We start from the raw sequence: 22,698 nt of genomic DNA, 5'->3' as shown, positions 1-22,698 counted from the left end.
TTTCCCTGAGATCATGTGGGATAGCAGCCCACAGAACTTTAGATATGGAAAGGGAGCCATATCTGGTAAAAGAATCCCTACTACCTCCTACAAAATTCATGTTCATTCAGCCTCTGCTTCAAGACCTCCAGTGAAGAAGAGCCCAATGTCTTCCAAGGCTAGTCACTCCATTTTCAGATAGTTGTCATTATTAGGAAGTTCCCCCTTACATCAAACTTAAATTTACCTTTTGGCAATTTCCACCCATTATCGTTCCTAAGTTTTCACTACTGGACCAAACAGACCAAATCTAACCCGGAATGGTACCATAGAAGGAACACTGTTTTCTAGTCACAGAACCTGGTTTCAAAGACTGCCTCTGAAACTCACTATATGACCTGGACAAACCACCTAATAATTTCTGACCTTGGATTCCTCATCTGTAAAATGAGGGCTTTGGACTAGATGATGGCCTTCTAGCTCAAGCTCTTTTCTGATTTTAGAGCCATGACTTTAATCCCTTCTTCTGATGACAGCCCTCCAATACATGAAACCCATCATATCTTTCCTGAGTTTCTATTCTGATATTCTCATTCCTCCAAGGCTCTAAATGTCCAAAATGAGGGAATTGGACTAGATCTCTAGGAACCCTTCAATAGCCTTTAATCCTAGCTATAATTATCATGGTGTCAAGGGGGCTTCACCTCTTGCCACTAACTTGAGATGAAGAGTGTATCTTTCCCCAAACAACTCCTTGTTGCCTTCCTTAGTAACATCATCCCCAAACTTCAACTAGCAATCTTCTGATTTAGCTACCATCTCGAGGGTCCTTCTGCTGGAGAACTCCTCTTCTAGCCTTACTTTGTTTCCACTACAATGAGCCTCTGTGTTCTCTCTCCACCCCACAAAAAAAAATTTTTTTTTCATTTTAGGTAAAAAAATTTCAGGTTATGGATTTATTGAAAGCTCAACTTTCTTCCTCTTCAAAACATCCATTTCCTTACCCAGATGATCTTTCCATACCACAGCTTTTGCCCTACAGCCAATGATAGAGTTGATGATTAGGAGGATTATTAGACTCATAAGATTATAGACCTAGAATTTGAAGAGACCTTAGAGATCACCTAGTCCAACAGTCCCATTTTACAGATAAGGAAACTGAGACCCATAGAGGCTAAATGACTTGCCCAGAGTCATTGATGTAGTCTCAGTGGCAGGATTCAAATACACATCTTCCTAAATCCAAATACAGCATTTCAATCCACTCTACCACATGGGTTCCACTCTCATATGCATTATTGCCTTACTGGCTGTCCATAGAAAGTTAGATAACCACTTTGGGCCTCGGTTTTCCCACCTTTAAAGCCGTGGCAAAGATTCCAAGCCAACCTTTCCTCTCAAAGATATTTCTGAGGAATGATGACACAACTTGGAAGAAAGTTAAGCACTAATCATTGTTATACAGGTTGGGTCTGCTCAAGTCAATAGTTAATTAATTATTGCAAAGCATCCTGGAAATTCTTGGGACTAGGGAAATGTTTAATTAAAGCATGCTATCGGCAGGAAGCCACAACTGTCTTTCATTGCAGAGTGCATTGACTCCTGGGTATATAAATCACTCTGCCTTTGAAACACGAACTCAGAGGTATTTTTGTTTTTGTTTTATCCCAGACCCTGGGTAGCCTCTGTATTTCAAGAGAGCAGGAACAGGAGACAGGGCTTAATCAGGTGTATTTTAATGATATCATATTTCCTTTCTTTCTTTTTAAAATCCCCTTACCTTCTGTCTCAGAATCAATATTAGATATTTATTCAAAGGCAAAAGAACAGTAAGGGCTAGACAATGGGGATTGAGAGACTTGCCTGGGGTCACAGCTAGGAAGTGTCGGAGGCCAAATTTGAACCCAGGACCTCCCATCTCTAGTCCTGGCTCTCAATCCACTGAGCCACCTAGCTGTGCCAATCCAATATTTTCTTTAGAAGCAGAGTAGCATAGTGGATTGAGTTCTAGTCTTGGAATCAAGAACCCTTGGCTTCAAATCCCACATCCAAAAAATACTGTTTGAGCATAGGCCAGTCACTTGATCTCTTGAAGTCTCATGATTCCTCATCTGTCAAGGGGGAATAATCATATTTTCCATAACTATTTCACAAAGTTATTACAAGAAGCAAATGGTGGTATGCCTATAAAGCCCTTGGCAAATCTTAAAGTGCTCTCTAATCATCATTTAATCCAGGGCTTCTTAATTGTTTTTGTGAAATGGACCTCTTTAGTAGTCTGGTGAAGCCTAACAACTCCTCAGAATGAGTTATTCAGTCAACGAACACATATTAAGCATCTACTATGTGCCAAGGACTATGCTAAATACTGGAGATACTAAAAAGAGGAAAAAGACAGTCCCCTGCCCTCAAGTTCATCTGATAGAGGTAGATAGAGGTAGATAGAGGTAGATAGAGGTAGACAAATATTTTTAAATTTTTAAATTAATATAAAATTAAATTCATAAAATGAACATGTTACACATAATTAAATAAACTATAAATAAAATTAAATATAGGAGATTCCAAATGAAGTCACCTATATAAAAATATCCAAATATTAAAAGATCATGGAGCCCGGGATATATATATATATACACACACACACTTCTTATACTGATCATCTTCTAGTTTTGTCAGTGTAAAATGAGATACACAGAACGGGACGCAACACTTGATGTAGCAGGGGAATTTTAGACTTCTACTAGAATGGCCCAGGATATTCTAATGGTCTAAAATTCTAAAAGTCTAAAAGTCTAAAATTCCCATGCTACATCATGGAGACCAAGATATATATATTCTTAACATGAGGTCCAGAAAGTCCAATTTTAGATATTCTAGTGGAAGTCTAGAATTCCCCTGCTACATCAAGAGCATTGTGTCCAGTTCTGGGTATCACATTTTACACTGACAAAACTGGACGATGATCAGGGTAAGAAGTCTTGAAACCATTCCCTCCAAGGAAGTTGACATGTCTATTCAAGAAAGGGATGCTAGGTTAGGCATATGGCATGTGGAGTATCAATACTGGTTTTAGCACCCTTTACAATGTCAAGAGAGAAGGAATAGCCTTGTTGGATCCACCCACCGGGTGTTCTACCATTTCCACTCACATCCACAGGTGATCAGTGAGACCACACATGTCACAATCCATCTCTGCCCCAACCCTAAACAACAGTCACAGCGATGAACATTTTTTATTACATGGATATTTTAGAAGACAAAGTGACTTGAAAACAGAGACCAATTTTCAAAATCCTGCCTCTGATCCTGTGTGACCTTGGCCATGTCGTTTGAACAGTTCAGTTGTCTCATCTTTAAAGTTGAGGCAGTTGGACCTGATGATTTCTGAGATCCAGTCTAGCTCTAGATCTATAAGCCTTAATTGAAGTTGGAGGTCTCTTCCTGGGATGAAATGAGTGGGAAGGCAGGAACTAAGATGGAGGCAAGTTTGGGATTAGTATCTGAGAACTTTTTCAAACATTAGCGCTATCCCAAATGGAGAATAAAATGGCTCAACATAAGCTGGATGACCACCACCAAGGGATGCAATATAGAGAGGGAGGCTGAACCAGAAACCCTCTAAGGTCCACATTCCAAATCTGAGATTCTGTATGGTCTAACGCACAAACAATAGGCATTCTTTTTATTGGTCCTCTCCCTCCATCATTTGCTCTAACCCCACTTCTCTCCTGGGCTCCTTGGTTACAACACTTTCTGAAGCAAACATCTCTCTGTCCTTTCTCCAACAGGAAGTAGTGAGGGCCATTCAGGAAGCCCGAGGAATGAAGTACCTTGTCACCATGACAACCAGTGAGCATGCTATCATGCAGAATGAAGCTCTGATAGCACTGGCCATCGCATCAGCTGTTAATTTAGGTAGTACATTGAAGTGCACATGGATTGATAGGTCCCAGCTGTGTCCTTTCAATCATTAGGGAGGTTTTTCAATTCAAAAAAAAAAAAAAAGCAAACAAGGATGAGAAATTCATTTAGTTGCCCAGGCAAGAACAGCTGGAAGTTCCTAGTCTTTGATTTTTTTTTTTCCTTCAGAACCACAGACACAGTTTATTTAGTCCCTTCATACTCAGCTAGCATTTGTTAAGCACCTACTATGAGCCAAACATTACATTTGACTTACTTTAGGAATGTGTGTGCCCTTTGGTACATGGAGAGGGCCATTAATATTGTTCAGAGAAGGCAACGTTACACAGTCCCCAGCTAAGACTTCAGAGGATTATTAGACCCACCTTCCATCCCACAGGATCATTAGACCATCCTTCCATCCCACAGGATCATTAGATCATCCTTCCATTCCAAAGGATCATTAGACCCACCCTCCATCCCAGAGGATCATTAGACCATCCTTCCATCCCAGAGGATCATTAGATCATCCTTCCATTCCAAAGGATCATTAGACCCACCCTCCATCCCAGAGGATCATTAGACCATCCTTCCATCCCAGAGGATCATTAGATCATCCTTCCATTCCAAAGGATCATTAGACCCACCCTCCATCCCAGAGGATCATTAGACCATCCTTCCATCCCAGAGGATCATTAGATCATCCTTCCATTCCAAAGGATCATTAGTCCATCCTTCCATCCCTTGGTGGCATGATATATAGCCCTACCCAATCTGTATCTGAGTTTGCACTCATACCTCTTCCCTTAAAGGAAACAAGAGTATGTATGGTCAGTGAAGTGGCCTTCAGCCTAGCTTCTAAGGGGTGTAGTGCATAGAGTGCTAAACTTGGCATTGAACAGAGTTCAGATCCTCCCTCTGATACTTTAGCAGGTTAGGTGTCTCTGGGCAAGTCACTTAAACCCTCTCACTCAGTTCCCTCAACTATAAAATAAGAGCATTTCCATCCTTGGGTTGATGTAAGGCTCAAAGGAGATAACTCATATAAAGTGCTTCATAAACCTTAACACATGATATAAATGTTTTCTACTTGACCATGGCATAATGGAAGGAGTCCTAGACTGGGAGTGAAGAAACCTAGTGCCTCTGCCATAGAGCCTCGGTGTCTTTATTCGTAAATTCTTCTTTTGTCTCTAACTTATGATTCTGAACAACCATTCTAGGCTTTGGCCTGACCCTGACTCCCTTGATCCCTCACCCTCCATAAGTTGAGAACATTCTGGACCTGGATTCAGACCAGTTAGGCGCCCATCTTGGCTCTGCCAACTACTCCCTAAGTAATCTTGGATAAATCTCTTCATCTCTTCAGATCTTTACCCATAGAATGACAGTAGGATGAGATGATCTCATACATTTAGAAGTAGAAGAGATCATTGAGATCAAATCTAACACTCCTTTAAGATGAGGCAACTGAGATGAAATGAAGTAATGTGACTTGCCCAAGGCCATAGAGATAGGAAGTAGCAAAGCCAAAATTTGAAAGTAAATCACCCTATTCCAAATTGCATGCAATTGCACCGTGGTATATTGGCCCTCGATGTCCCTTCCAATTCTAGATATATGACCCCATGGTCCTGACACCCAATTCCTTTGGCCTCTTGTTTTCTGGAGTTTCCATTAGTTCCTGCCTTGGAACTTTCTCATTGAAATGGCTTTCCTTTACATTACATTACTTGCTAGAGAACCCCATTAAAAGTCTACAGTGAAGGACAGAAGAAGCTTTCCTTGTATCCAAGCTCTCCTGTTATAGTTCTGAAAGTGGCTAAATCCCCAGGGCCTAGGACAGTCCAGCCAGTTTTATAGCACAGAGAAGTGTTCATAGAGAATTTTCAACATATCACTTCTTTCTCTGCAGAAATTATCAAAGATGCGTTTAAAGAATCCCAACTGGTATCAAATTTACAGAAGCTCCTTGAAGATGATATGACAAGTCCAGAAGTGAAGTATAAGTCCTTGGGCCTCTTGTGCAGCCTCCTGGGTTCAGGTAAATAGCCCACCCACTACACCTTTCCCATGACTACAAAAAGAAGAAAAATCAGATCTTAAGACTCCAGCTGTCAGACAGCCCTAGTAAGGGTGCCATAATTCAATTTGTGAAACGTGTAAGACAAGCACCCCTAATAGAAAGTGCGGTTCTGGTTCAAAATTCACTGCGGGAGGGGGGGGGGGGTAGCTAGGTGCCTCAGTGGACTGAGATCCAGATTTAGAGTTCAGAGGCCATGGGTTCAAATTTGGCCTCAAATATTTCCTAGCTGTGCCACCCTGGGCAAGTCACTTAACCCCCATTGCCTAGCCTTGACTACTCTTCTGCCTTAGAATCAGTTCATTCCAAGGCCGAAGTTAAGAATCTTTTTAAAAGCCATTCCTCTACCCATTCTTCTCATTGATGCATAGCTGAAAGAAGCCTTCAGAAGTGAAACCAAAAGCCCTGCCCCATTATTCCTTTATACTGTCTTTTACGTTCTCTCCTCTCTCCTGTTTTTGGTACTTTTGTTGTTCAGACTTCAGATTTCAAGAGACCTTTCAACAGAAACTCTGTGACCAGTGCCCATAGCTATATTAGAGACCATTCATGCTCCCTTTTCCAATTATGAAAACAAAATACCAGCCGTCTAGCCTGGGAATCTTGGTTTCCTCATCTACTTCCCTTTCTGCTTTTTGTCTCCACCTCAACTAAATTAAGATGTCTTCCAGGCATTTGAAAAAACTGAGGACCACCCTCCCCCCATCTGTAAAACCAGTTTAATAGACAAAATGATTTCCCACTCTCTCCTCCATAGCATCCAGCTTTGTAGGAACCTGAGGAACCAGGAGAGAAAGAGAAAAAGAAAGGGGCTCTGAGGGTTGAGGTCCAGCTTTTGCCCAATGGGATGAGGCAGGGAAGAAATAAAGCCCAAAATGTACGATCTAGACAGGGAGCAAGAGAAAAACATGGGGTAGTAGCCGGGACAGTAAGGAGAAAAAGCCCAGTAGAAAAAAATCTGCATGGAAAGACTTTGGTAGCCTTGGGACATCCTATTCCTTGGAGTAGATAAAGAAATGATTTTTTCCTAACTCTAGACTAGACACGGGAGGGCAAAAACCTCAAGGGAAAAAACCCCTGAATATTAATGTTTGATAAGTATTTGTTAATCTGATGAAAGTCACATTTCTCTAATTGCTGAACAGAATAAGACTGGTTAGCCCTATAGGAAGAGTAGCACTGACTAGGATTTACCACCAGATAGGAGATGTGGACGGGAGCTTAGCTCCCAAGTGCCACACAAAGGGATACTGTGAATTCACTTTACTGATATTCCCTTCTTTTAATGCCATTAGGTGACTTGAGGAAGCAAGTAGAAGAAGCTAAAATACAAGGTACACTAGAGAACCTCTGCAACCACAGCAATGCCAACGTGGTCAAACAGGCCATCGCTGCCCTCCAGATCCTGAAAAGTGATACCCAGGACTCAGGTCTCTTTTTCCCCTAAGTGCTGGTATTCCTTCTTCTCTTTAGGATCAGCCTTCCTTAGGAGGTTGCTTTTTGCAATAGATAAGAAACCTACTCTTCTTGCCATCTCTTCCCCATACATGAAGGGGGAGCCCAAAGTGTCCAATCCTTGGATGCCAAGCAGCACACTGACATTCTAGGTGGTAGTACCCAGCAACATTGTGATTTTCATGCCAATTTGGGGATTTCCAGTCACCTGCCTTGTGCAAACTTATCCTCACCTCTGATCCAAGTGATCCCTCTAAGCTGGTACCCTGGAGGAACTCCTCAGTGTGAGCCATGTTCTTTTCCATGCCCCATCACCAAGCAGAGACCATCCAACCAGCCCTTTCCATTGATAGTTTTCTCTGAACCAGGCTTGAAGCCCTAGAGTTTCTAGGGAACAAGTTCCGCAGGAGGTCTAATTTGTAAAGTGGTCATTAAAGTGGTGCTCAAAGAATGGCTAGAGGAGATCTCCTCACTTGGGAGGGTCATTCATTCAATAAATATTTGAGTGACTACTATACACAAAGCATTGTGGCAATGTGGCATTGTTTTGGCACTCCGAGAGTTATTTTTGCAAATTGCACCTGTCTATTTTGGCAACTCAAGTTCCAGAATACCATGTCAGTGTTCTCCAGTTCCTGGTCCTCCACTTTCACCAAGTGGGCAAGTCCTTTTTAGCCAAATCCTTGGAAAATCCAAAAAGGATTGGTCTCTGGGGTATAATCTCCACTTTGGTAATTTCTGAGCTTGTGGCCATTCCAACAACAATCCCTCACCTTAGGAACTGTTGAACCATCACCCTGCTACACACCCCCAAAGAACTTAAAAAAGCAAAACTATTCCTTGGGAGAGCTGATTGGTCTTACAAAAAAGCAAAAATCTATTTACAAGACTAAGGGCCAATCAAGGGAGGAGGTCTACACAAGAAGACTACAAACTGCCAGCTTCCACTGGATTTAAGTAATCTTATTGGTATGATGTCTGCCCTGTCCTCATGGTGCAATGGAAAGAATGCTGGACTTGTCATCAGTGGACCTAGGCTCAAATCCCAGCTCTGCCCTTAAAGCAAGGCACTTAAAAGAAAGAAGGCTGGACTAGATGAATTATAATTTTCATGCTAAATACATAAACCCATTCATTCTCCCATCAGGTTCTGTGCTCCCAGAAGTATGGACAACTGGCATGTCTTGTAGCAATAGCCCCATTCATTAGGAAAAAGGAAAATTAGATCTGTAGGGGAGAGAGGATGGGGACACTACTGACAAGGTCCTGAGAGAATCTCATGAAACAGGCTTACACTCTGGGGAAGATGATACTTACCTCTCCGGTGCAATCACTTCTGTCCATCTATTGGCCCACAATGGGGAACCTCACCTGTAGAAAGTGCCCTCCTTGCAAACTGCCTTCTGGAATCTGTAAGCTCTGAAAAATGGTGTCTGCTAGTCATAGGCCAAGGACAGGCAGTAGTCACTAAGTCACTAAGGAAGTAGGGAGGGGGTCCAGATGCATCCCATTGAGTCTATTAGCCTATACCAGTCACTGTTATCAAGTGGATATGACAAAAAATCCTCTGCATCTCAACTCCATAATCTGTTCAATGAATAAATTTTAACTCCAAAACAAGTTAGTGACTCTCCGTTTCTTGGCTCTTTATAGTATTTTGCTTTTGTATAATGCTTTAAAAAATAAAAGACTTTGCAAAGCAATTTCACTTTTCATTTTATCCTTAAAAATATCTACAATGAAGTAGGTAGGGCAAACATCATTTCAGAGAAGGAATAACTGAGGCTTGAGTTGCACAAACTCCTTTCTATCTCTCGGTCAGGCATTTTCAGTCCTGTCCAACTCTTCATTACCCCATTTGGGCTTTTCTTGGCAGATATTAGAATGGTTTGCCATTTCCTTCTTCAGCTCACTTTTCAGATGAGGAAACTAAGGCAAACAGGATTAAGTAATTTACCTAGGGTCATACAGCTAGTATCTAAGTCAGAATTAAACTTAGAAAAGATGAATCTGACTCCAAGTCCAGAGTTCTATGCACTATGGCATCATCCCTTTCATTAGACCATCTAGAAATATGAATTGCCATTCTACATACCTTCTGTTTTTGCACCATGTGCATTGGGACCAAAAGAACAGCCATGACCAACAGTCTTTTCCACAGGGACAATATGATACTTGTTTCACTTGGCTCACTTTCTTCCACTATTTCTAACCAGAAATAAACTTGTGGGCAGAATTCCCTCTGCTCTATTTCATATAAGTGGAAATGGCTTGCTTTTAAAAAAAATATTTAAAGAAATCTATTCTAGCCCTGTAGCTAAAAGAAAAAAAAAATCACTTGAAAGCCTCCCTTCAAATAGCCAGTACCATCTTTGAACCAAACAGCCCTAAGTGATATGTAAAGTGCTTTAAACAGTGCCTGGCACACAGCAGGCCTTTAATAAATGCTTGTTCCTTTTCCTCTCTTGGGAAACAGTATCCCTGCCCTCAAGCTTACATTATAATAGGGAAAAATAAGTCAGAAGAGTCCTGGCTAGGGAGGAGTTCTTTGTTCTGGAAAGCTCTAGAGGTGATGAATAGCCCACAGAAAAGCAAGCTGATGCACCCCTTCCAGGAACAATGTTTGGGTTGATTGGATCACAGGTTCCAGAGAGGGCTGGAGAGAGAAGGGTATCGGGTACACAGGGGGCAGTACATATTTCACGTCCATTGTTGAGGCTGACCAGAAGATGGTCTAGAAGTAGGGACTAAAGTGAAGCTTGGCTGGTGTTGGCCTACAAATGAACCAAATGGAAGAGTCACTAATCCTTTAGATGGGAAGAATGATAGCACCTTACTCAGGGAGCTGTTCTAAAACTCAAATAAAATGTGTCTGCATATTCATGAGTCCTTTGCCAATTTTATAGTGTTATATATAAATGACAATTTATTACCAACCTCTACATCCCTCTTAACTCCTTCCTCAGTGAGTTCAATATCTGACTCAAGTTTTTCTCTTACCCCAATTCTCGTCTATATTCTTAGACTTCAATATTCACACTTGTGAAACCCACAGGCTTCCAAGCCAGCTTCAACCTCATCCCCTGACCTTCATCATCACTCCCTCACCGAGCCACAAGGGTGATTAGACTTTCTAGACTTTCACCCCAAACTTTGGGACTTGGCTCAATTGGTTCTTCCCCACCCACATTTTTTTATTCTGCTTACAAACATCTTTCCTATCATTAAAAGATGTTCCCTTTGATTCTGTTATCCTCTTAATTTAATATCCTGTCTCTCTTTTTTTAATTACCATGAACTTTTCCAATGCTTTTTGTCATTAGCATTTATTCCGAAACACTTGGCTTCTGAAGCTACCGCTTCACAGAAACTGAAGGGAACATAAGTGCTAACCCATCCTGGGAAGCTGAAATGCCACACTGAGGCATCATGGGAAAGGCCAAGGTCCTCTACAAAACAAGATATTGCTGGAAAGGCAATATTCTTGTGCTGGCCAAATCAGGAACTCACGGGGTTAATAAGTGCTTAAACCTTCAAAAGAAAAAATAAAGTCTAATCTCTACCAAATTGACTAGGTTAATCTGGCATTGCTCAGCAGATGATGTAGCAAACTTCCCCAGCTCCAAACAGTGACTGTTCTAGCCCTTCTGATTATTGGGTCAACCAACCTGGAAATTTACATTTCAAAAGCTCCCTTTTGGATAGATAGGAGGTTTTGCCAATCCCACTATATCCCAGATAACTTCTCTATCAAGAATCTTCTTTTATTCTTTCATCTTTTCTATTTCCTTAGCAAACATTTCAGACATAAAAAATGTGAACTCTGGCTGTAATAGAAATTGGTTATTAACCAAATTGTAACAGAACTGATTACTTTGATGTAACCCACTGCAGAGTTAGTTCTGTATGTCTATGATACCAATCACATAATCAGTGAGTGTTGATATGCTAATAAAAGCACTAGCCAAAAGCCCCTGGGAGGGGAGGCAAGAAAGATTCTCTCTGAACCATATACTGTATTGGAGTCTTTTTTTCTTCTTTCTTTTTTCTCCTTTTTTTCCTTTCTTAATTCCATATTTCATGCTCACAGTTCCTCCATAGTTTAAAGCCCTTCTCTGACCCTTTATGATATATGGGCTGTAACAATTTTGCCTTAATATTTAATTTTAGTATTATTTAGTGTTGTCATTGAGTCATTTCAGTTGTGTCAGACTGTGATCCCACATCTTGGCAAAGAGAATGGAATGGTTTGCCATTTCCTTCTTTTACACATTTTACAGATGAGGTATTGAGAGAAACAGGATTAAATGATTTGCTCAGGGTCACAAAGTAAGTGCCTGAGCCAGATTTGAATTCAGGAAGATGTCTTCCTAATTCTAAACCCAATGCTCTAGCCATTGTACCACCCCAGCTGCCCTGAATTTTGATATTTAAGCTTAATATTTAGTGCTCTCTACACATCCAGTTTCCATTTATAGAGAAAAACCAGAACAAATTTATATATACTTTCTTTCACGTGGCAACCCATCACATATTTTATGACCTCTTTCATCTCTCTATCACCTGTCTTACCCCAGTAAATCTCTTTTTCATCCCCAATTTCTTCAGCTGATCTTCATACAACATGGCTCCAACCACCCTTCTGACCACTTTCTATGGACACTCCAATTCTGGGTCCTTCCCTAAAATGAATCACCTGGTTTTACTTATCCTCATTATCACCCACAGCACCTAGAATAGTGCTGCAGAGTAGACCTTACCTAGCAATCCTTTGTTGTCTGTTAACAGTGGTGAGAATGAAAGGAGTGTGGTATAAAAGGAATAACACTGGTCTTGGGAATCAAAGAACCTCAGGTGCAGGCTCATCTCTAGTTCAAAGTGGGTCATTCTCCCTCTCCATCTCAGTTTCTTAAAATCAGCAGAATAAAAGCTCCTTGATGACCATTATTTTTTTTTTCATGTATTCATTCAACAGAAGGGAAATCCAGGTGTAGTTCAACATGAAGTACAATGAGGGAAGAACTGTGGCCCAAACGTAAGGCCAATATTGGCGATCTCACTCTTCTCAGGCCTTGAAAATAACCACAGTATCTATGTAAAAATGATGCCTTTATCTTTGGGAAGATCACAGCATCCCTTGTGGATACAGAAATCCTGCCACAAGCCAGTCTAGGATAGGTTGGGACATGAACAATCTTACCTTAGTTTTGGTCTTCACATAAAAGAGAAGTTGAAAATTGTGTTCAGAATCCAAAATAACAACCACCACCACCCCCCCCCAAAAAAAACCCACCCATAAAATATTTCCCAAATTGAACCAACAGGCCATTTGCCTTGGCCATCGATCATTGCTGTCTGGTCCAAACAGCCCCCGAGTCCCAGGGTTGCCATGTTTATTTACTACTGTGATACTTAATGCCACTTGGGAAATAAGAAAAAGTCAACATTTATATAAAGATATAATTCAAAAACAACAACAAAAAAAAACAGATTTGGCAGTCAAAGAAAGGCATCACACTTCCAAAATCATAGGCATCATTCTTTCCCTAGTCTACAAACATACAAAACTTAAAAAAAAAAAAAATCAGTCTATACCACGCTAGAACTTACATCATGATAGGCATGGACATTAAACATAGCAATCCCTGAACAACAAGTAGGGCACCATCATAAGCAGGAATGACAGTTTGTTAGTAAATGGCCCAACACAAAATTGATTATGCCCCAACTCTGGGGGTCAATGCGGGGAACAAAGGGGTGTGCATGTATTAATTAGTAAGGGAAACAGATTTCATGGAATAAACACACAGAAATGAAAAAAGGGCAATATGGAACTTAGGTAAGACAATGCAATAAAGCTAGACAATACAAGCATTGAACCCTGCCTGGTTGGGAACCCCCAAAAAAGGGCAGGAGGTTAGGGAAGATAGAGAGAATAAAGGCTCTCACAAGGTAGAACTTACCAAGAAAAGAAAGAATACTGAATGGCTTCATAAATCCCCAATGAAGTTGTTGGTCAATTGTTTTCCTTAATATTAGCTAGTCTTAGAAGACAGGGAAAAACTGCTTCCACTTGACAGCAAAGAAAAGAAGGGGCTGAAGCTTTGGATGTACTGGGTGGTAAAGGGAAAAAAAGAAGCTAAGAAAAACTTGGTTCTGAAGACATTACCCAGAATCATCATCAGTCAAAAGAATTCACAGGTGAGCTCTTTTAAAAATAGCCTCATTAGGGCAGCTAGGTGGCTCAGCAGATAGATGCACGAGCCTGGAGACATGAGATCCTGGGTTCAAAATCGATCTCAGACATTTCCTAGCTGTGTGACCCTAGGCAAGTCACCCCAACTGCCCAGTTGTTACTCTTCTTCTGCCTTAGAACCAATGCTTAGCATCAATTCTAACTCAGAAGGTAAATGGGTTTTAGAAAAATGGCCTTATTCCAACTAATGCTGCCCAGCTGATAGGGATAGGAGTAGAGAAGAAACTCACAAGTGAGGAAATCCCCACTACCTCTACAAGTCAGCACCTTCCCTCCAGCTTAGTGTTGGGAGACATGCTAAGAACACTGAGCTTAAGTGACCCACAAGGCCACACAACAAATATGTGTGTAGAGTCTGGACCTGAACTCGGGTCTTCATGGAATCAAGGCTTTTTGGGGTAGGTAGGGGAAGCTCTAGAAAAAACTATCAAAGTATTTCTAAGAAAATGTGCTTACCCCTATAAATAAAACTATTTACAAACTTTCAGAAAATGAGGAGACAGATATTAGAGGAAAACCCAACCCACAGACCTCCCCCCTCAAAATGCCTTTGGAACATAATGCTGTTGGAATAGAAGATGGCTCCTGCCCTCAGAAAAGCCTTTAGGGAGAACGTTCAAGGAGGTTCTGCCTTTTGGAGGCTTCTCTCAGGGGTGCAGGAGGGTAAGAAAGTTCTTTGTAACTAAAGTATCTACATTGGCTCAGGGTCTCTACAACTTCTGCACAGTTGAAGTTCCATGCTCTCTTTGATTCTGATTGTCTTGGCACCCAGTTAAATTCATCTGTGTAAACACACTCTCTCTTGTCTCTGTCTGTCTTTCTGTCTGTCTGTCTCTCTCACTCCCTGGGCTTCCCTTTAGAAAGACAAGATATCCAGGAAACAATTAAACTTCTACACAATGGGCATTATTGAGACAGAAGAGAGATTCTCTATGTATTTTTATCTTCCCAATGCTAGATTTTCTCTCCCACCAAGGTAAGCACCGGTGAAGCAAAGGAAGAATTCAGATTATAATAACTGGGAGCCAAGAAAGCGAGGCTCTAAGACAGTGATATCTGCAAACACTGACACTGAGTGGACTCTTAAATGTGCCCCAAAGTTTCTTAGTCTTCCCCTGGTATTTCATTTCACTCTTTGCCACTTACAGGTCGGTTCTTGGCTCCTAGGTCACAATACCCACCCTCCCCCCCGGTCCTGACCACCACACAAAGGAAGCACTGGTGGTCTCCAAGGCTTGTGAGCTTGGCTTCTTCCTTCTCTACCAGCATGAAGCAGAAATAGAGTTAATATCCAACTGATGTCTGAAGGAAGGCTTGATTTGGAGCGGGGTGGTGGAGAGGCAGCAACCCAGAACTCTCAGGCCAGCTTGTCAATTTTCTTTCCATCCTGATGCAAAGTTAATGACAAAGAAATGGATTCACTTTCACAGCTGGAGTTGGGCTTTTATCTTCAGAAGTGATGGCCAGCCTTCACAGCCTCGATATCCGAAATCAGGGTCCTGGCCAGGAAGATGCCAAATATCTGAAACCAAAACCAAAAAGGATTTGTGATTGGTTTGGGGAAAAGGGAAGATGGAAAAGGGCAGGAGAGTTAGATGAGGCAGGAGTGAGGTAGTAGGAGATCTCAGTCAAAATAGAATCCTGTCTCCAGGGCCTATGCAAAGAACCTCCAGTACACTGATGGTAAAATAAATAAATCACATTAGCATCCTTGGTTACTCACAGAGCACAAACTAGACCAGAGGAAGTCTAGAGAAAAACTGAGAATCTACACATCAATTTTAGTTATTTTTTCCTGCTAAGGCATCCAAAAAAAGACAAGTTAAAAAATTATGAATATCACCAGAGACCTACAACAGATCAAGTCACCTCAATTAAGATTTAGAGGATTCCCCCATCTTTTTCCCCCCCTAATAATTTTTGTTTTAATAAATTCAAGAACCAGCAACAAAAATAACCTTCCAAAATAAAAGACAACCCCCCCCACCTTCCCCAGACCTTACCAAGTGAATTAATGAGCAAAGAAAATGTTTTTTGTTCCATGTCCTCTCCCAGGTCCTGAAATTCTGCTTCCTGTTACTCTATCTCCCTTCCCCTTTTGGTTTCTTTTTAAAGAGTTATTAAATGAGAGCATTTTTCCTTCTGTCAATATTATTACACTCTGTATCAGGTCTTTCCATTATTTCCTGTATGTTTCATATTTATCATTTTTTATGGCATCATGATACTCTATTACATTAACCCAACATAATTTATTCAGCCATTCTCCAGTCACTGAAGATTAGAACTATATCCAGTATTTTACTATTGTAAATTAAATAAAACAGCTATGAATATTTCTAAACAAAATGATTTTTTCTTCATTATGAGTTTTTTCAGGGACAGGGAGGAAGGGCATATAAAACTGAACAATGAAATTGCTTGGTCAGAAGGTATGATCGGCTCTGTAACTCTGTAATTACATGGAGTTTTACCTAATAGCCATATCACTCCGCAGTTCCAGCACCCTCAAGATATAGTACAGTGCCTATTTTCCCAGAGTCCCACCAAGATTTTAGTTTACCATAAGGCAGCACACCTTGGAGCAAATGTGACCCACCTACCCCACACCAACATTTTACCCTAATTCTACACTAATAAAATAATAATTTAACACCTAATTCAAATGACCAGCAACAGGAAAAGTTACAAAAATGGAAACTCCAACCTGAGAAGTGACCCAGTCTGCAGAAGCCACATGCTCTAAGGCTGATGGTATGTAAAAAGAATATTTATTATTATTATTATTATTATTATTATTATTATTATTATTATTATTATTATTATTATTATTATTATGCCAGCTGGCAGAGCCAATGCCGACTCTTCATCTAATTGCCTTCCTGATTCACTCACCACTTGTTCTACCCATGTATTCCTACATGTTAGACTGGAGCTATAGGCTCAAAGAATCCAAAAGCTCAGATCCTGGGGCAGCCAGGTGGCCTATAGTCAAAATGACCTGGGCTGAAATTTGGTCTCTGATTTGGGTGACATTTGTCAGGTAACTTAGCCTCTATCTGCCTCAGTGTCCTCATATGTACTTCTCAGGGTTATTGTGAGAGTATTAGTATCCTTTAATTTTCTCTGGCACCTAGGCCTACCCCCAAGTGCAAGCAGATGCTTACTGGAGGAATGAGGATGGGGTCAAAGTTACAAATAGGGAAACTCATTTCCAATCACGTGAGCCACTTCTGGCCTCAAAGCAAAACTTCTGGTTGATAATCTAAAGCAGTAATTAAATCCCTTCACATCAACCAAGTAAACAGAATTGATCAAGATATTCCCAACAATATTTCTTCACTTTTTTTAATTCTCAAAAATACTTTTCCCAACTTTAAAACTATGGAATCATCAGATGCTGACATAAGCATTTTAGGTCAAAGGCCTTTATTTCAAAAGGATTTTTTAAAAAGGAACGGCTTGAAAGAAGAGAAATAACTACAGAAGAATCAGTGACCCACAGGGTCTTTCCCGCCAGCTTTGTGGAGTGGCCAATGACACCTTGTACTGACCTGGAGTAAGGAGATGGCGATGAAGATCCCTGCCACTATGTAAATGTTCCGAGGCAGCCAGCCCTCCAGAGCAGGGATACAGCCTTTGGTAAAGATTGATTCGTCCCATTTGTTCTTTGTCTGCAATGGAAATAAGAACACAACTACTAGTCTCTATTCCTATTAAGTCTCCTGAGTGCGGAAGAAAGGGGAATGAAGGGCAAGTGTCCCCAGTATCCAAGAGGGGGAGGTTGAGTAACAGACACCTAGAGCTCTACATGACCTCCAGGAGTCATTTAATCTAGTTATCTTAAAAAAAAATCAACTCCAGAAGTTTCCTATTGTTTTAGAAAAATATAAATTTCCCTGCAGAGTTTTCAGAGCCCTTTTCTACCTGACACCAACCTATCTATCCAGTTTCATTAAACATTATTCCTCATGTCCACATTCTACAAACCAGGCAAATAGCTTTATTTTCCTCACACCAACCACCCCATCTTTCTTCATACTTTTAGAGTGGCCATCTCTCATATCTGGATGACCCTTCCTCATTTCCATGTCATGGAATTCCTGTCTTCCTTCAAGTCAAACCTCAACCTTCTAAATGATGACTTTCCTGATCTCTCTCCAAATATTAACTACTTTCTATTTATTCTTTTTGTATACTAATATATGTCCTTGCTATCTTCTCCATGAGAAGGTGAGGTCCTGATGGATAGGAACCATTTTGATCATTTTATTTGTATCCTCAGCACTTGGGAAAATAACCTGGCATATAGGAGGTGCTCAGGTGATTTCTAAGAGACCTTATGTGGTCTTTTGCAGGCAGGGTAAACAACTGACAATATATTTTTTAATTGGTGTCCAAAGTCTCAAGTTTGAGAAAGGGGATTCCTAGAAGTGTGGTGATAGCTGATAAAGTATACTGATGTTGAAGGTGACGGTGACTTTTGAAGTCTAAAGAGTTTGATGGCAAAAGAGAAAAGATGGAGACAGTGAACTAAGGGACCTAGTTAAAGACTACCAAATAACTACATATGAACATGGCAGGGGTTAGTCATGTGACTTGTCATGACCCCAATTGTTTTTTTAGGGGGCACATACTTATGTAATGGTTTGTGCTTTCCTTCTCCAGCTCATTTTACAGATGAGGAAGCTGAGGCAAACAGGATTAAGTGACTCACCCAGGGATACACATCTAGTAAATATCTAAAGTCAATTCTGAAGAAGAGTCTTCCTGACTCCAAGATCACCACTCTATCCACTTAACTTCTCAAGACAGACAGACAGACAGACAGATAGATAGATATAGATAGATGGATAGATTAGGTAGATATAGATTAGATAGACAGGTAGACAGATAGAGCTAAAATAGGCAGACAGAGATAAGAGAGACAGAAAGACAGTTAAAGAGGCATTTTACACATACACACAGATATACATACACACATTATATGTGGGTATACATTTTTCCATCCCAGAAATATACATATATAACATTCAGGTACATAAATCAGTTAACCACTATACGAAAGAAGAATGACTTTTCCAACCATTTTGAAAGCAGAACCCTATAGTTATGCTTTCATTTTGAAAGCATTAAATTATTTTATTATGAAAGTATATTATGAATACTATGATATTTGTATCTGTGCACCTTGACTATAATGTGTACACTTCAATAAAAGTATCCTCAATTATTACCACATCAAACATTTCAACTAATTTTATTAGCCCAATCAAAACTTCATCATGATACTTCAAGGACCCTTTTCCAGCACTAGCTGCTATTCTCATGGAATATAAACTGTAACCAAGTCAATTAATTTACATGAGTATCTGCTACCTTATTTAAGGTATTTCTAGGCATTAGAAATATAAAGACAAAAATGAAATAATTCTTGTCCTTCAGGGGATTGCATTTTTTCAGACTAATAATTACCTACTAAGAATTCCACTGACTCTAACAATCACTACAAGGTCCCAAAGTGATTGGAATACTATTTGGATCATCTGCACTACTACTCTTTTCAGTTAATCATTTACTGGGGCACATACCCCTAGGTGGCCCAGGATAATTTTCACTTTAGCTAGGCCTATTGATTCCACGTTGGTTTTTCCACTCAGCTTATAGTAAAAAATAAGAGAGAAATATCAATACCATATTAATAATCACCAGCTATCACTACCAACCAGCAAGAGGTAAGGTAAATATTTTTCCAACATGTTTTTCCCTCATCATATATCAGGTGATGAAACCAGTCTGACACCCCCCCCCCATGTGAATACCTGATATAACTGAACCCTGAGTTAATCTGGGGAGCCCTTGAAATGAGGGGAAAGTGACTGACTCCAATTTCATGTTAACAAGAGCATCCAAACAAAATTATTTTCAAGAAGTCTGACACCTTTTTGCAACTATGAATACATTAAGTGGCCCCTTTAAAAAGCCACCCTATGCCTAGAATATGCCTTCTTAAAAATGTGAAAATGAGAGAGTTTTTGCAATTCCTAAATTCTCGTCCACTTTTTTCCCCACTAACTTGGCAATAGCTGGTTTGGGGACCACTGGTTAATGAAGCTTGAAATTAACATGGATCACCATTTTCTTCTTCCTTTGGACTCTCTCAGGGGATGGTGCCTGTCAGGTTACTTGCTTATTCTCACTCTGCTCTCTCCAACTGAGTTCTGAGTCTCACCTCTGCACTCAGCTCTAAGTTTTCCCAATCTAATTTACACGTGTGTGCTAAATTGGGAAGTTGGACCAAAGGGGATAACCATAAGCAATAGGAGTTCTCACCATAGTCCTGACATCATATCCACACTGTGTGTTCACAACTTTTTGCTGAAAAAGAAATAAGAAAAGATTAGTATCATGGAAGCCTGTGGGAAGGGGAGGGGGGGGAAGAGGGAAAGGGAGGGAGAGAGAGAGCAGAGAGACAGAGGAAAAAGAGGGGAAGGAAAGAGGGAAAGAGAAAGAGAGAGGAAAAAGGAGGAGGGAAGGGAAAGAGGGAGAGAGAGAGGGGGGGGGGGAGGGAGAAAGGGAGAGGGAGGGAGGGAGGGAGGGAGAGGGAGAGGTCTTCTGGGGAAAATTACACAGATTTTGGTAGCAATGAACCATTCTGGTTCACTCAATTCAGTCATGCTCCAAATACTAAGAGGCAAAAGCTAAATTTAGGAAACACAGTGCTGAGTGATTTGGGGAGATAGCAAGGGGCAGAGAAAAAAGTTCTGCACTTGGACTTGGGTTCTGTTTCTGCCCCTTACTAGCCGTGAGACTCTGGGTGAGTCACTGAACTTGCAAACAAGTTTCTGCTGCCTTATTTGTAAAAGAAAATGGAATCCCTACACTCCTTAACCTGCCCAGGGCATTTGTGCTTTGGAACATGATAAAGACTAGCTATTAGCGAGCACTCATAAGGTGAGCAAAGTCCTTTATATCAGGTGCTTTCATTTTATCCTCACAACAGCCCTGTGAAGTAGGTGCTGTTATTATGATTCCTGTTTTATAGATAAAGGAACTAGGAAGTCCAGAGAAGCCACCTTATAGTCACACAACTAGTAAATGTCCAAAGCAAGACTTGAAGTCAGATTCTCCTGAATCCAAGTAGAAGAGTCTTTATAAAAGCATATAAAGAAGAGTTAATATTGCAATTATTATTCCAATAGCCCAGTAAAGGACCACAAACTGAGAAGAATTATAACACTGACTACATTACCTAAAGAAATCACATAACTTCCCTGTACCTTGTTTTATTCATCTGTAAATAAGATGGTCATGCATTTGTTGATTTAAAGGCAGGGAGACTGAAATCAACCACAAGCCTCTTGAATACCAACAAGCCTGCACTCACTCAAAAAACTTGACTTGAATATGAAGTCAAAGAAAGCAGGACAGATTGGAACAAAACCGATTCTTCCATTAACTACATAGTGCCCCGTGAATTGGGTATATTCTTTTCTCAGGGAAACTGAACTTGAGAGAAAAAGGAAAGGGAAAGAGTCTGTGGATCTCTAATACAAAGTAGCTGATACATTATAAATTAGATGAGAATAAGGAGTAAGACCCCAGAGCTATGTGCCTCTGGTCCAGACCACACAACCACAATCAGGAGGAATCGTAAAGATGTTTCTCCCTCCTCTCAACAGTTTAGATTACATCAAATGTTCATGGCCTGTTTTATATTTTTGTATGTTATTATTTATATTTTTTGCACTATCCCTTCCACTAGACTACAAACTCCAAGAGAAGGGGGGCTGTCAAAACGTGTTTATGATAATTCCACATGTAGAATCTATATCAGATTGCTCGCCCTCCCTCGTCTCAGAGAGGGAGGGAGGGAGGAAAGAATACAAGGGAAGGAGAGAGGGAGAGGGAATGAGAATCTGGAACTCAAAAAAACCTTTCTGCATGCAATTGGGGAAAAATTATTTTTAAAATGTATGTATACTTCTACATTCATGCATGGACATGTGTGCACACACAAACTCATATGCATGCATATGTTGGGGGTTTTTCTGAGCCACAGACTTTTTCCTACCTTCTTTGCACTTTCTTTTCTCTAGAAGAATTTCAAGTTTAGTATCCCTAGGACTGAAATATACCCAATCATCCCTACAGGTGGTAGTATTTAATTGATAGAAGAATCTGCTTTGTTCCTATTCTTTCCTGCTTTCTTTGACTTCATATTCAAGTCAAGTCTCTGAGTGAGTACAGGGTTGTTAGGATTCAAGAGGTTTGTGGTTAGCTTCAATAGCCACCTGCTTTCAAATAAAAAATATATGATCACCTTATTTTACAGATGAATTCCCATAAGGTACAGAGAAGTTATGTGAATTCTTTATATAACACAACAGCACAGTAATTCTTACATTCTGAGTCTGTTGGCTGTTACTGAACTACTGGGACAAAACAATAATTGTAATATTAACTCATCTATATATGATTTTATAAAGGATAGCTGGATGGATGGATGGATGGATGGATGGATGGATGGATGGATGGATGGATAGACAGACAGACAGAGATACAGACAGACATATAGACAGAGAGACATATAGAGACAAAAATAGATAAGATGGATGGATAGACAGATAGATGGATGGATGACCATAGACAGACAAAAATAGACAGACAGACAGATAGATAGATGGATAAATAGATAGATATAGATAGACAGACAAAAATAATAGACAAAAATAGACAAACAGAGCTAGATAGATGGATAGATAGGCAGATGGATAGATGGATAGACAGATGGATAGATAGATAGACAGACAGATAGATAGACAGATAGATAGATATTCCAAAATATTTGTCAAATAAATGATCAAACTTTGGCTAAACCCTTGATCTGAAAAACTTCTAATCTGAGAAGAAATCAGAATCCAGGTATTGGCCTAGATAACAGTTTTAAAGAGAGATAATTCTTTGTCTTAGGTATTCAATCTTTTTGGGTTGGGAGTTGTGAAACTTTTTTTTTTAATTC

At 40.3% G+C, this 22,698-nt stretch overlaps 2 protein-coding genes across 4 annotated transcripts in view; one reads left to right on the top strand and one right to left on the bottom strand.

The window, feature by feature from the left end:
• The window catches only part of LOC103098508 (rap1 GTPase-GDP dissociation stimulator 1-like), a 113,210-nt gene extending 104,087 nt beyond the window's left edge, over positions 1–9,123 (top strand). The window contains exons 13-15 of the mRNA XM_056800165.1: positions 3,771–3,897; positions 5,798–5,926; positions 7,261–9,123. Of these exons, the coding sequence (XP_056656143.1) occupies positions 3,771–3,897; positions 5,798–5,926; positions 7,261–7,412 (408 nt within the window). The 3' untranslated portion in view covers positions 7,413–9,123. The remainder of the gene's footprint in view (positions 1–3,770; positions 3,898–5,797; positions 5,927–7,260) is intronic.
• Positions 9,124–12,774: 3,651 nt separating this feature from the next.
• TSPAN14 (tetraspanin 14) overlaps positions 12,775–22,698 on the bottom strand; it is a 91,247-nt gene continuing 81,323 nt past the window's right edge. For all 3 annotated transcript variants that reach the window (XM_007478523.3, XM_007478524.3, XM_056800176.1), the window contains 3 exons: positions 20,010–20,054; positions 17,231–17,350; positions 12,775–15,198 (listed from right to left, as the gene is read on the bottom strand). In XM_007478523.3, coding sequence (XP_007478585.1) covers positions 15,127–15,198; positions 17,231–17,350; positions 20,010–20,054 — 237 coding nt within the window. In that variant the 3' untranslated portion in view covers positions 12,775–15,126. The remainder of the gene's footprint in view (positions 15,199–17,230; positions 17,351–20,009; positions 20,055–22,698) is intronic.

The sequence above is a fragment of the Monodelphis domestica genome, chromosome 1, assembly GCF_027887165.1.
Source record: "Monodelphis domestica isolate mMonDom1 chromosome 1, mMonDom1.pri, whole genome shotgun sequence".
Taxonomy (NCBI): Eukaryota; Metazoa; Chordata; class Mammalia; order Didelphimorphia; family Didelphidae; genus Monodelphis; species Monodelphis domestica.
Note: the sequence above shows the minus strand (reverse complement) of the source record. Positions and strands in the feature narration are given on the sequence as shown.